Source organism: Bufo gargarizans, chromosome 5 (genome assembly GCF_014858855.1).
Source record: "Bufo gargarizans isolate SCDJY-AF-19 chromosome 5, ASM1485885v1, whole genome shotgun sequence".
In the NCBI taxonomy this organism is placed as follows: Eukaryota; Metazoa; Chordata; class Amphibia; order Anura; family Bufonidae; genus Bufo; species Bufo gargarizans.
In genome coordinates, this window is record NC_058084.1 from 452364821 (window position 1) to 452380583 (window position 15763).

A 15763-nucleotide genomic window follows, 5' to 3' on the forward strand; every position below is an offset into this window, starting at 1 on the left:
GTATTATACTCCAGAGCTGCACTCACTATTCTGCTGGTGCAGTCACTGTGTACAGACATTACATTACTTATCCTGTACTGATCCTGAGTTACATCCTGTATTATACTCCAGAGCTGCACTCACTATTCTGCTGGTGCAGTCACTGTGTACATACATTACTTATCCTGTACTGATCCTGAGTTACATCCTGTATTATACTCCAGAGCTGCACTCACTATTCTGCTGGTGCAGTCACTGTGTACATACATTACATTACTTATCCTGTACTGATCCTGAGTTACATCCTGTATTATACTCCAGAGCTGCACTCACTATTCTGCTGGTGCAGTCACTGTGTACATATATTACTTTATCTTGTACTGATCCTAAGTTACATTCTGTATTGTACTCCAGAGCTGAACTCACAACTCTAGAGGCTACAGAGCTGAATTTACCAAAATCTTTCTTCGTTCTGTACTAGCACATAGCTTGTTATGTTGTTTTGCATTCTGGTTCGTGTGGTCATTATACCTGGCACTGTACAGCAATTTGATGAAGGACAAACAGTGCCCGACTGCATTACAGCAGTTCAGCAGTTAGTGGGGTGTTTCCAATCATAACCTGCAGAATTATGAACACAGCTCTGGAGTATAATAAAGGCTCTAATGTATAATCAGTATAAGCTTAGTAATGCAACATGTGAACAGAATTACACATTTTTGTTCCAGAAATGATATCAATATACAAAATAACATTCAATGGCGTACACATATTTTAAAGAAGTAGTCAGATCAAAGGAATTTATGGCCTTTCCTCTTGGATTTTCAGCCAGAAAGCTCCCTGTATTTGTGTCACTGCCAATAGCCATGACTTGCACTATGAGGGTCATGAATCCTGTGCATTCCCAAAGATGAGACCCCCAAATTTCAGACATCAAGGAGTATTTGTCCAACTACTAAGGTGGTCGCACATGCTCAGTTTCATCCTTCAACTGCCACCAGCCTGTTCTACTGTTTGAAGCTGTGACAGATACCGGGAATTACAGCAAAAAGGACATGCCCTCTGATATGCAGCATAAAGGACATGCCCTCTGATATGCAGCATAAAGGACATGCCCCCTGATATGCAGCAGAAAGGACATGCCCCTGAGATGCAGTAGAATGGAAATACCCCCAGAGCTCTCATAGGAAGAGAGCTACAGCAGAAATGACCCCCTGCCGTCAGAAAGGACACGCCTCCTAAACTGCCAGCTTCAAATAAATCTAGCAAAGCAATTGGAGCAATGAATGGGGAGATCTCTGGATCCATGTGAGGTACAGGGCTGGTTCTAGCTTTGTTAGAAAGAGGCCGTCATGGACTATATGATGTCTGATTTTCATTTGTTACATTAATCGTGGGATAACCCCTTTAAGGCATATTCAAAGGGCATGCCATAAATATCCTTGGCCAGAGTCCCCCTTTATGCTACACCACTGTACTGCAATAGAATGGCACACTGAAACGCAATCAATCCATATTACCAAACAGCATGCAGCAGCTCACCTCTGAGTAAACTTGAGATAAGGCGTGTAGTCTATGACCGCTGGGTAGCTCCCGTCCAGACCCTCTCCTTTAAGGCAAAAACTATAGAGAATATGCAGACAAGTTAGCAGGGAAATGATGCAAAGTAAGGGGGGGGGGGGCATCCTACCCGATACAGACCACCCCTTTATCTACTAGGATCCTATAATGATGAAGCATACATACTGGTCCAGATCTCTCAATTTACAGACGGCCAGGACTGATATCATGATCAGTCTTCCAGTCTTAAATAGGTTGATATCATGGTGAAATACAGGGTAAATGACAAATTCAGCTCTGCATCGTCAGTAGGTTGTTACACAGGTGTAACCTGAAGCCCCAATACAACATCTGTAACATAACATAACACTAGGGTAATCTCGTCTGGTGTGGCAGAGGGGAATTTGGGCCCCCCAGGCACAGGTACGAATGTCCCCACCTTGGGTGACCATTACCTTCAATAAGAGCAGGAGGGGCATAATAATCAGCCCAGATCACGCGGCGATCTATTACTCCACCCTCCCTTAACCCCTCAACGACATGCACCTTACCTGCACAGCGAATGTTGTCTCTTTAGAAAATGGTGCCCGCTTCGGAGCTTTATAGCCACGGTGTTTCTGCTATTTCACACAGAAGACACCCAGGGCTAATGTCTGCGATCAGCAATACTGTCGATCGCAGACATTCAACTCGTCAGATACCATGGTCTATTGTGACCATTGAATCTAAGGCTACTTTCCCCGGGAGCGCAGTGCCCGAACGGCTTCCCCATGCTGATATTGGGGAGGCTATTCATTGGTGGTGATAGGCTGGAGCCTGTATGAGGCTACCAGGCCTATCACAGGCGTATTACAATAAAGGTCTACAGGTGGCAGTACTGCATTGGAATCTACTGAATTTCCCATGCACTAATGTATTAAATCACAAACGTCCCAAAATGCCCAGACTAATAAAATATAAGCGCATCTATCCCATACAGTAAACGCCATCATGGGGGAGGAAGAACAAAATGGCAGTTTTTTCATTTTTATATTTTTTTTCATTTTTATATTTTTTTTCAAAAAGTCATAGACACTCCAAAATGGCATCAGTAAAATTACAAAAGAGCCTCGCAAAAAACAAAATCCATAACCTAGGGCGCAATTGCATTTTTTCCAATTCCACCCAATTTGGATTCTTTTTCCACCGCTTCCCACTACATCATATGCAATATTAAATGGTGGCATTAGAAAGTGCAAAAAAAACAAGCCCTCAGATGTCTATGTGAATGAAAAAATAAAAAAGCTATGGCTCTAGGAAGACCGGGAGTAAAAACACAAAAATGCACAAACCGAAAATAGCCATTTCCTCAAAGGGTTAAAAGAGCAATTTAACTGAACTGTTTAATGATCTCTTACTACCTATAGGTGGCACTAGAGACTGATTTGCATAATTCTTTTCCCATCGAGCATTGCCAGTAAGACTGCATACACCAGTCAATGAGAACCAGTACCCCGCGGAGCAGTATAAGAAAAAACTGACAATCAACAAGGCAATATCAACACATGAAGATGTTGCCACTAGAGGGAGCTCCTATTGAATTTAGACATCTTCTATTGAATTCAATAAAAAAAACTATGTCATTAGTCAGCTCCTAAGCTCCACCCAGTGGTGAATTCAGGCAGCCAGATTTTATCATTTAAAGGTGTTGTCCAGGACTGAAGAACTGATGATCTATCCTCAGAATAGGTCACCCATGTCAGATCAGTTGACCCCCCGATCAGCTAAGACGAGGGCTGTGACCTCTTCACAGTTTACCAAGCACAGCGCCGTACATTGCATAGTGCCTGTGCTTGGTATTGCAGCAGAATCCCATTCACTTGAATGGGGATGAGCTGCACATGAACCCTGTGACTGACGAACGTGACCACACAGGCCCGCCCTGCTCACTCTATTGTGGGGGGGTACTAGGAGTCAGACCCTCATCAATCAGATATTGATGACTCTTCCTGAGGATATGTTCACCCGTATTTAAATGGGTTGTCTCAATTCAGCAAATGGCATTTATCATGTTGAGAAAGTGAATACAAGGCACTTACTAATGTATTGTGATTGTCCATATTGCCTCCTTTGCTGGCTGGATTCATTTCTCCATCACATTATACACTGCTCGTATCCAGGGGTTACGACCACCCTGCAATCCAGCAGCGGTGGTCGTGCTTGCACGCCTATACGTGCTTCCATGGTCCCGGAGCCTTTTCCTATAGTCCTGGACAACGCCTTTAACCCTATGGCAGTGTGAAGGGCAGCTGTATGGCACAGTCATATACCAGCGCTGCACCGGGAGCAGGGTGATAAACCTACCTGAAATCTATGGCATTGAGTCCGAGCAGCATACCCGCCAGCATGTTGGCTTCTTCACCTAAGACTATAGCTCCGTCGTCGTAAAACCTCCTATGGGGACAGAAAACAGCTCCTCAGTACAGCGACAGGTGACATCACCGCAGACCCCGGCTGTGAATTTTATAGAATTTTTATGGCGTTATCTGTATGGGGAGTACATTGCGATGAACGCTTTCTGCTCACAGATTGCAAATGGATTTCCACAGCTCTTGAAAAACTTAATGTGAATATTATCTAGCAGAAATCACAGAGCTCAGCTTTCTTTTTTTTTTCCAACCCCCCCCCCCCCCCCCGAAAAAAAAATGTTTTTTAAATAAACTAAACAAAACACAAAACAAAAAATAAAATTGTGTCATCTGTGGCTTTGTAGTGCAAAAACAAGTCTACTGCTACGAGAGTATATCATTCTGTTATTACTAAAACGTCACTGATAAAGTGGTCCTCCGGGGTTAGAAAAACAAGGCAATTTTTTTTTCTGAAACAGCGCCACCCTTGTCCACAGGTTGTGCATGGTACTGCAGCTCAGTCCCATTCACTGCAATAGCAGACAGAAGCTATGGACATGTACGGAGATGCTTCCGAAAGTTTGTCTAATCCTGGACCACCACTTTAAGGGCTCATTCAGACGACTGCGCCGTGTTTTGTGGTCCAAAAATTGCGGATCTGCAAAACACGGAGGCCGGCGCTATATAGAAAATGCCTATTTTTGTCCGCAATTGCGGACAAGAATAGGACATGCTCGGTATTTTTTTGCAGGGCCGCGGACTGGAACAACGGATGCGGAAAGCACACGGTGTGCCGTCCGCACCTTTTGCGGCCCCATGGAAATGAATGGGTGCGCACCCTTTCCGCAAAATTGCGGAACGGTTCAGACCCATTCATGCGGTCGTGTATGAATGAGCCCTAAAAGTGTTTTCTGGGAGCTCAATATTAATGGCCTATGCTCAGGATAGGTCATCAGTATCTGGTTGGTGGGGATCTGACTCCTGGCATCAGCGGCGATCAGCTGCTTGATGAGACTGCAGTGCTCCGGTGATCGCTGCGGCCTCTCTCTAGTCCGGTGATGTCACGTTCCCTGGTCACATGGCCTAGGCGCAGCTCAGTCTCATTCAACTCAGGTGCAGTACCAAGCACGGCCACTGTACAGTGTACGGCGCTGTGCTTAGGCTGCGGCGCTCATCGGAGCACCTTGGCCTCTTCAAGCACCTGATCTCTGAGGATGCCAGGAATCCGCCCCCCCACCGATCTGATACTGAAAACCTATCCTGAGGATAGTTATTAAATATTAAACTCCCCAAACCCCCTCATTTAACTCTTGCTACTGTTGCCCTAGCACCTGGGTCAGATGCCCTACCCACCCCCTAGCTGCACCCATGAGTCCGAAATAAAAGAAAAGTATAAAAGAAGGATTTATATGGCTTCGTTTTTTGTTTCTTCCAATCCTGTTTTTGGCAAAAAAAAAAAAAAACATGTATGTGCATGGGGAAAATGTTCTGCAATTTTGTAATATACGTAGCCGCCAAAAAAGTAGCGCAAAATGGAGCCTTCAGGGTTTCTACACTCTTTCCTAGGCATGCTCGACAATGGGGTGGGGCTTAGTAGAAAGGGGTGGGGCCTGAGATGCGCCATTTTGCACCAAAATTCCAGCATAAAAATATGTCTCAGAGTAAAGCCAGCCAATAGCACAGACTCAGAGAAAAGTGTCTGCGCCACATGTATCCTCCAGCCTGAGCCCCTGTGATAAATCTGGTGCAGGTCCAGACCGTCTGGGCTGTTGTGTTCCAAAATCCAACCATTTTTTCAGATCCCTGATTGCTGTCAGTGAATGGAAATATTCCTTTTTTTTTCAGGCTAAATACCAGTTTGACATGGGTGCATGGCTCATTGGAAAAGCAGTGCGCTTGTGACAGGAGCACCTCTGAATATACACGACAAACTTTCCATTCACTGACAGCGAACAGAGATCCTGAAAACTGTACAGAACACAACGATCTACATCCTTGAAGGGCTAATTCTAATACGTGGAGGAGCTAGTTAGACCGTGTGCCATAACGTCGGCGCCACAGTTCACGCCACAACCGTATGGTAACTGCCACAACGTATTCATAATAAACCTCTACAAGAAAGCGCACGATACCTGGTCGTTTTATAGTCTCGCAGTGCAGCCGTGATATATTCAGACAAGCGTTTTTCCATTAGTGCAACTCTGATCCAAGCCCTGCCCTAAAAGATAAGAACGCACATAAAAAGACAGAAATAACACAATAATACAGCAAGCAGCATACACGTAAGGCCTCATGCACACGTTCCGCCGCAAAATATTATTGATATCCGCGTGACATCCGTTTTTTTTTTTGTGTGGACCCATTGACTTTTATGGAACGGACATACGGAAGTGGAAAGCACATCGATCATCCGTGTGTCCGTTCTGTAAAGGGATAGAACACGTCCTATACTGTGGACCCATGAAAGCCAATGGGTCATCAAAAAAAACGGATGCAGCGCGGACTGCAAAATACATACGGATCCTGTGTTAGCTATATAAAATTGTTACCCTTATGTTGTAATCCCGCCTGTGATGATAATGAAATGACTGCTGAGAAGTCATCACTACAGAACTGGAAGTGTCAGCCTATACTGAGACTCACTGGTGAGTAAAAACTGCAAGATTTTTTTTTTTTTTTAAGAAAGATGGATGACATGGAACATTTAAATGAAACTCCCCAAAATTCTGCATAAAATATGTTTAACATAAAAATTGATTTAAACAACTGGCCATTTTTATGGCACATTCCCTTTAAGCTGGCCACACATACACGTGTACGCTCGGCTGAGTATGCATGTGTTCTCATTACGGAGAGGGAAGTAGACTGAGGTCAGATACATCTGGTGGCAGCCTGTCTCCTTTGAGAACAAAAGGATTGGGCATGTTGAAATCCAACAGTCTGATCCTTTTTCCCCAATATCTGCGATCAGGGGAGAGTCGGGAGCCCCCCCCCCCCCCCCCCCCCCCATACATATAAGATGGTCGGGGGTGACATTCATCTAACGCAGGGGTCAGCAACCATCTATTGTGAAACCACAACTCCCGGCATGCTTCATTCACTTCTATGGGAGTTCCGAAAACAACCAAGCAAGTGTACATGCTGGGAGTCGTAGTTTCACCACCGCTGATCCCTGATCAGCACATTTATAGCGGCGCATGGACATGAGCACAGCTCCGCCGTCTCGGGTCTTACCTTTGCTCTGGAGGAGCTGACATTTTCCATGTTCTCAATACTACAGATGCAACTGTGAGACACTTTGGAACTGGCGACCCGTATGTAATCCCAAAAGCTTCGAGGACTTTCATAGCCAAACCAGGTGAGCTGACCTGACGAGAGACGGAGCCAGAGTTAGCCATAACCATTCAACATATGGGAAGTCCCTCAGAGAATTCAGAGAATTGGCATTTTTTAAATAATTCTGCCATATGTTTATATCTGAGAGAAGCAGAGCCGAGTTTGTCATCTGGTACAACTCATTGCACACTTTCAATGTTTTATTTGCGGTTGCAGATAAACCTGCTGATCTTGAGCTTATATCACAGTCTACAGCTGCATTTACAGTTCTGCCAGCATCATACATGAACTCTTCCAGCATTACTTATTCAAGCTATGCACAGAGGCTGGTGGTTGTCAGTCAGAGAAGTCTTTATACCAGATAATAACAACTGCGCCCTGCTGAGGTAGCAGGGTGTCTGACGATAAGCACGTTGACTGCAATAACAACCGGCAGAACTAAGAATGCAGCTCTGGAGTATAATACAGGATGTAACTCAGGATCAGTACAGGATAAGTAATGTAATGTATGTACACAGTGACTCCACCAGCAGAATAGTGAGTGCAGCTCTGGAGTATAATACAGGATGTAACTCAGGATCAGTACAGGATAAGTAATGTAATGTATGTGCACAGTGACTCCACCAGCAGAATGATGAGTGCAGCTCTGGAGTATAATACAGGATGTAACTCAGGATCAGTACAGGATAAGTAATGTAATGTAATGTATGTACACAGTGACTTCACCAGCAGAATAGTGAGTGCAGCTCTGGAGTATAATACAGGATGTAACTCAGGATCAGTACAGGATAAGTAATGTATGTACACAGTGACTGCACCAGCAGAATAGTGAGTGCAGCTCTGGAGTATAATACAGGATGTAACTCAGGATCAGTACAGGATAAGTAATGTAATGTATGTGCACAGTGACTCCACCAGCAGAATGATGAGTGCAGCTCTGGAGTATAATACAGGATGTAACTCAGGATCAGTACAGGATAAGTAATGTAATGTATGTGCACAGTGACTCCACCAGCAGAATGATGAGTACAGCTCTTGAGTATACTAATACGTACTAGATAAGTAATACATTGTATTTACTATACAAACTTACTTAAAGGGCATCTGTCAGCAGTTTTGTACCTATGACACTGGCTGACCTGTTACATGTGCGCTTGGCAGCTGAAGGCATCTGTGTTGGCCCCATGTTCATATGTTTCCGCATTACTGAGAAAAATGATGTTTTATCATATGCAAATGAGCCTCTAGGAGCAATGCCATTACACCTAGAACCTCTGCTCTCTCTGCAACTGCCGCTCCCTCTGCACTTGACTAACAGGACCAGGTACGGTATGATGAAGTTTACACTGCCTGTCCCTGTCAATCAAATATATTAAAACATTATTTTTCTCAGCAATGCGGGCACATATGAACATGGGACCAACACAGAAGCCTTCAGCTGCCAAGCGCACATGTAACAGGTCAGACAGTGTCATAGGCACAAATCTGCTGACAGATTACTTATTTAGACCCTATTTTGGAAACTAGGGGATAAGGTGCCAGTTTTATTGGTACTATTTTGGGGTACATATGATTTTTAATAGCTCTATATTACGTTTTTTGTGAGGCAAGGTAACCAAAAAATGGCTGTTTTGGCACTGTTTTTATTTTTTACAACATTCATCTGACAGGGTAGATCATTTTTTGCACACTTCAGCAAAAAATGCTGGACTATGCGCACTCTCACGGTCCATGCCACCAGAGAATCCAGCGCTTTTTCCTATAGTGTGCAAGTACGGCCCCCGCTGCTGGACTGCAGGGTGGTCATAACCATGGAAATGGGCAGTGTATAATGTGATGCAAAAATAAATCTAGTAATCATTTTGGAGGTGCATTTATATCACTGTGTAATTTTTAGCCATTTGTGGTCTACTTTTCATGTTTCTTATTATGTGGGTATTATTGTGTTGGCTTCATACTGTATATATCCCCTGAGGAACTGTAATGTAAAAACTGTAACACAGCGTCTAAAAAAGTACAGTACAGGGTGTATATCTCACCCAGAATGCTCAGATCAGTGAGATGAAAAGAATCCAGGAAAGCTGAATTGTATTATCGGATATATTTTATTAGAATGGCAGATAGGTGTTGGTGGTGGGACATGCCATTCCCTCCCACTCCAGTACACCACTTTCCCCTAGCCTGCTAGGTACCTGCTGTACTGTGGGGACAAATACAGGACTGAAAGGTTCATTTACTGTCCGGAAGCTGTGTGACCTGTTGGTTTTGCAAAGCCTGATCCAGTGCAGTTTCTAGGTAAAATTTCTCTCAGGGCGAGTGTCAAACCCCCCCCCCCCCCCCCGGGTACGTCACGCAGTGCGTGAGGTACAGTGAGTGAGCGCCACCGCCCGCAGAGCCTGCCTGTGGGGGGACATTATTTTTAATAAGGATCACTATGGACATTATTTAGAATGGAGGCTGCTGTGGATGTCATTATAACTGTATAATGTCTGATAGGCCTAGTCCTGAGTTATATTACCCTGCCCTGTATAATAATGTACCCTGATACCCCTTAGTTATATTACTCCAGCGGGGTAATATAACTAAGGGGTATCAGGGATGGGTACATTATTATACAGGGCATGGGCAGGGTAATATAACTCAGCTCAGGACTAGGCCTATAAGACATTATACAGTTATAATGACACCCACAGCAGCCTCCATTCTAAATAATGTCCATAGTGATCCTTATTAAACTTAATGTCCCCCACAGTGACAGTGGCCCCCATTTTCATGTCTCCCACAGTGGCCCCCCCATTGTAATTAATTCCCCCCATTGTAATTAATGCCCCCCCCCCATTGTAATAACCCCCATCCCCCATTGTAATTAATGCCCCCCCAGACCATCACTCGCCTCACAGCAGGCATCAGCACTGCTCAGGGGCTCAGGGCGGGCGGTAACAGGCAGGCAGTGCGGCGCTCACTCACTCACTGTATGTCACGCGCCTGCGCCGCCTAGTGGGAGGATCAGGCGCGTGACGTCAGTAAGTCTGACCAGGGCCGGTGCAAGGATTTTTGCCGCCCTAGGCAAGATAAAAAATTGGCACCCCCGCCCCCCCCCTTATCAGATACGGAATTGCGGACCCGGATCCGCAATTCCGAACCTGAAAAAAAATAGTACATGTCCTATTCTTGTCCCCAATAACGGACAAGAATAGGCATATTCTCTTAGTGCCGGCAATGTGCGGTCCGCAAAATGTAGTATTAATAACTAAACAATTAAATAATACACATATTGCATTGTCTACTTACCACCAGGACAATTAGATGATCTGGTCTCTGGCTGCAGTCTGGCTCTGCGGACTCCCTTGTCACTCTCTTCTCCCCCCCTCCCTTGTCACTCTCTTCTCCCCCCTCCCTTGTCACTCTCTTCTCCCCCCCCCTCCCTTGTCACTCTTCTCCCCCCCCCCTCCCTTGTCACTCTTCTCCCCCCCCCCTTTGTCACTCTCTTCTCTCCCCCCTTGTCACTCTCATTCTACTCCCCCCACCCCCCTTGTCACTCTCATTCTACTACTCCCCCCCCCTCCCTTGTCACTCTCATTCTACTACTCCCCCCCCCCCCTCCCTTGTCACTCTCATTCTACTACTCCCCCCCCTCCCTTGTCACTCTCAGTCTCATTCTACTCCCCCTTGTCAATGTTGTCACCTCTAATGTAGCGTGGCCGAGCTCTGTTCGCTCCGCGGTACAGGAGCTTTTGTTTCCTGTACCCGGCTGACAGGAAGTGCTCACTTAGTGTGCACTTCCTTTCAGTCCGGCCGGGTACAAGAAACAAATGCTCCTGTACCCCGGGCCGGACCGAACAGAGCTCGGCCACGCTACACTAACAACTCAGCAGTCTGCAGCGCAGGCAGGCTGCGCAGCACTGAGCCGGCCGCTCAGGAGGCTCAGCATGAGGGGCGCCGCCGGCCGGCCGCCCGATCCTTTAACTAATTTTTTTTTTTTACCTCAAGGGCGCCCCCTGCTTCTGACAGCGCCCCGGGCGGCCGCCCGTCCCGCCCGCCCCTAGAAACGGCCCTGGCCTGATCCCCCTGTTTGTATTGAAGTGCCTAGGTGAGGAGAACTTCTGTATAGTTAGCGCCCAGACAAGCAGGTGTTTTGTTTAGTGGTTATGTTCCTGTGAACTTATGAATTCATAATTCTGGCTGACGAAATAAACTGATTTGGACTTTTTTAACCACTGGAGCCTGTGAAGTCTGTCATTGCCAAACCGGCCACACGTGTATGGATCCCGACACAACACAGAGAAAGCGTTGGGTTGTTTCAGTAAATTGTATTATGGTCTGGATTTTTATGGAATAGTAGGTCGGTGTTGGTAGTGGGACTTGCCATTTCCTCCCCACTCCGGCACACCACTTTTCCCTAGCCTGAGGCTAACCCCTGGGTGGCTGCTGGGCTCATTACTGTGGGGAAGAATACAGAGCTGTGGGGAAGAATCAGAACTTCTGTATAGTTAGAGCCCAGACAAGCAGGTGTTTTCTTTGGTGTTTATATTCCTGGGAACTTGTTCATAGTGAATTCATAACTGGCGTTTTGGCTTTCCGTTTGTGAGACCCGCTCAGGGATCTCACAAGCGGTCCAAAACAGATCAGTTTTGCCCTAATGCATTCTGAATGGAAAAGTATCCGCTCAGAATGCATCAGTTTGCCTCCATTGTGTCTCCATTCTGCAGCACCCTCACCTGCTGGGGCCGGCTCACCTCGGGCCTCGGCGTCACCAAGGGGAGGTGGACAAAGCATGGACCAGGGCCGGCAGGAAGTACCGGTAAGTATATTTCTATATATTCAGTTTAAAAAAATCAAATTATGTTTTAACATTTAAAAAAAAAATTGTTTTAGGAACCTTCACCTAGAGCCGCCAGGCAGGATACCCCAGTCTCCTCCAGAGTTTGTGGGAGAGCCCGTGGCGGTCGGGGACGTGTAAGTATCGAATACGTAGTTTTAATTTGCATTAGTTTTTTGTACTTTCTATAATTTTTCTTTTTCTTTTTCTGCCAGGGTTTCAGAGTTTCCACCGGGGAAGATAATGAGTTTGTTGTCCCTCACATCGACAACGAACTCCTTATCCAACTGGTGGAGGCACGTCCCGCTTTATGGGAACACACCGACCGCCACCATGCTGACCATCATCAAACCCGGTAGCTCATCATCCTGCCCCTGTTCAGGACAATCCTGGCCCCCTACCGGGTCCCTCTTTTCAACATACGCTCTCTAATTGGAGACAAAATGTGAGAGCGATGTTAAATAGTAGGAGATCCGGTAGGAGCCGTCATGAGGATTATGGGAACCTTGTAGAGATCGTTTCCGATGCTCTAGAAGGTTTTGCCGATGAAATAAGGCGAAGGTTAGATTACTTGGCACGTCGCCTGGAGGGGGCGGAGGCGGCGCATCAACTCAGCCCTCACCATCATTACGTGCTAACCTTTATCCCCAGGATGGACCAAATGAGAGCGGGTCGTGGGAAATTTTGCACCGACCCACGTCCCACACCTACCCCCCCATCTCACATCTACCAACACCTACCCCCCATCCCACTCCTTTCACCCATCCCCTTTCCGGCAACCATCCTATTCCCGCCATCCGTCCCTTTTCCAACCACCATCCCATCCCCCCCCCCCCCCCCCGAGCATGTGTTCAATCTTCCTTCTTTTTCTTCTACAACTTCTCCTCCTCACTATGTCGCTCCCACTTCTTTCCAAACTCCCTCTTCGACACATACTCGGGAACATTCCAGTTCCGACCCGTCTTCTCTCCACACCCCTGAAATCCAACCTGCATCTTTTCCTGCTGGCCCTTCCTTTTTATCCCGCCACCGAAGACAGGGGGGGCTAGCGCTGCCGGCCAAAGAGTGTCCACCCCACAACGATCCACCTCCCCTCCACGTTTTGAAAATGTATAATTTCTTTATTTTGTTAATATTTATTGTTCATTTGTACATTTTTTGATAATTTTTGTAAAATAAATACGTTTACTATACTTCAGTGTGTGTGTGTTTTTTGTTTCCTGATACAGGCTATCCTCAACTTTGGCCACTCCAGCTGTTGGGAAACTAGAACTCCCAGCAACACACAACTTTGCGTTTATTATAATGCTCATAGAATTAAAAATAGATTTTTAGGAGTTTTATTTTCTGAACGCCTGTAGTGCCAAAGTTGGCCGAACCTTTGATGTTGCACGATCAATAATGGGCTTTCTTTTAGCTCCTTATTGATCATGTTCCTGCTGATTGGCACATGAACAAGCAAATGCTTGTTCATAAGTCAATCTTGTGCAAATTCACACGAGCCCTTGTGGGAGTCACGGGACATGTGAATCAGCCTCATCAACCATTCATTTACTAGAGAGCGCCAAATTTAAATTTTGCTCTTTAGTACAGATGAAGCTGTCACATAAATTGGCGTCATTATCACAAGGGACAGGAAAGGGACATGATGGTGTTAAAGGAGTTGTCCGGGTTTCAGAGCTGAAGCCGGACCTGGACCCAGCCAACCACACGGATGTTAACAACGGAGCAGTTCAAGCTCCAATGCTCTCCCGTGCCCTGCGCGGAATCGGGCAGAACAAGGGCTGACAATAACACACTGCTAAGCGGAAGATTCCGCCAAACAGTGTGTTTGTTGACGTCACCGTCTCTAATGGACAGGCTTTAGCGATGTCCTCGACGTTTTACAGGCTATGGCAGGGCTACAGCCGGCCCAATAGTGCTGGTGATGCCACGGGACTCACTGATGGGCGCAAGCCTCTGCCTGGCAGCGCTATGGAGACCCCAGTACGTTAACGAATCTCCATAAAATGCCTCTGCCCTGCTAAATTCAGTGGGGTAGTTGGGTTCAAAATATGGCTATGTCCGGGTTCAGCTCTGAACCTGGATAACCCCTTTAACAAGCATTATTTCTCATAACAAGGCAGATTGTGTGATGTAGTCAAATAAAATATATCAGCAGTGTAGCAGAACCATTCTTGGGGCTGAGTAAAAAAAAGACAAAAGGTGTATAAAAAAAATAATTTTTATTTAATATATGAGAAAACAGTTAAAACAATTGAACAACATTATCCGGCCAACTCACTCTGCCCGCTTCAGAAACAAAGTAATCAGCAAAACTGTCCCTCATTCGGGGTTGACCGATGTGACAAATGTTGCAGCCTGGTGAGTGTACAATCAACCTCTTGCAGGTCCAGGCGCAGCGGTTCCTCTGATAAAAGATAGTTCTGTAGAACTACACAAGCCTTGACTAGATCGTCTATGGTTTCCACTTTAGGATTAATGGCTTTGGTGAGAATACAACTAAAATGCCAAAGGCGCACTCCACCAGTCGTCTAGCTCATGTTAAAACCGCGCTTTGTAGTGTTCAAGTCACGGCTAGTGTACGGCTTGATCAGGTTCTCGCACGTTTGGAACGCCTCGTCCCCTACTACCACAAATGGCATTGGAGGTCCATCAGTACCTGGCAAAGGTCTCGGAGGTGGCATTCCAAATTCCTTTGAATACAAGAGGGGCCCTATAGCTGAGTTTTTGAAAGCCATAGAGTCATTTGTCCGCCCATAAGCTCCAATGTCAACGGCGACAAACTGATAATCAGCTGCCGCAATGGCCATCAAGATTATTGAGAAATATTTTTTGTAGTTAAAAAATTCGGAGACACTTCCGGAAGGTTTTACAATCCGTATATGTTTGCCATCCACAGCTCCGACACAATTAGGGAATTGGCAGGTTTCCTAGGAACTTGTCTGCAATCTGCAGCCACTGTTCTGTAGTTGGATGTAGGATGTAATCCTCGTGCAATACCTCCCACAAGGCACGACAAGTATCGCGGACCATACCGGAGATCGTCGAACTTCCCATCCGATATTGGTAATACGGCGATGACAGACTTTCTCCTGTAGCAAGAAACCTGTGAAAAAAATAATAAAAATATAAGTAAAAAAATAATAATAATAATATATATATACAGCTATACAAAAAAGACAATGCTTACCTTATTGTCACCGTTAGCCGCTCTGCAGGAGAAATTACCATTCTGTAGCGGGTATCCTGTCTTTCAATGCATGATGAAATGCGCTGCAGCAGGTCAGAAAAAAAACTCTGGTCATCTGTTTGGAAGTTATCGGGTGGATCCAATACCGGCGTCTTCTTCTTTCCTGGGCACGTCTTCTCCATCTCGCTTCCAGGATTAGAAACCTCAATCGCAGACGTAAGTGTGCAGGCAACATGGTTCCAAAACACACATAGCCTGAATGGAGGTTTCCCTGCTTAAATACACTGTAAAAGTGGGTGGACACTTTGAGACACACCTCCTCCTTAAAAACGGATCCGATAAACTGGAAGCCAAAACGGAAGCAAATGTAATGAACGGATCAGCTTTACAGATGGATCTGTTTGGACGGATCCGTTAAAAAGTGGTCCGTTTGCATCTGTTTTGCCATTTTTGATACGGATCCGTTTAAAACGTGAAACGCGAGTGTGA

At 45.8% G+C, this 15763-nt stretch overlaps 1 protein-coding gene across 2 annotated transcripts in view; it reads right to left on the reverse strand.

The window, feature by feature from the left end:
• RUNDC3B (RUN domain containing 3B) overlaps window positions 1-15763 on the reverse strand; it is a 164598-nt gene that overhangs the window by 69546 nt on the left and 79289 nt on the right. For both annotated transcript variants that reach the window (XM_044295043.1, XM_044295044.1), the window contains exons 3-6: window positions 7161-7294; window positions 6059-6144; window positions 3883-3972; window positions 1522-1602 (exon numbers count right to left, since the gene is read on the reverse strand). In XM_044295043.1, the coding sequence (XP_044150978.1) occupies window positions 1522-1602; window positions 3883-3972; window positions 6059-6144; window positions 7161-7294 (391 nt within the window). The remainder of the gene's footprint in view (window positions 1-1521; window positions 1603-3882; window positions 3973-6058; window positions 6145-7160; window positions 7295-15763) is intronic.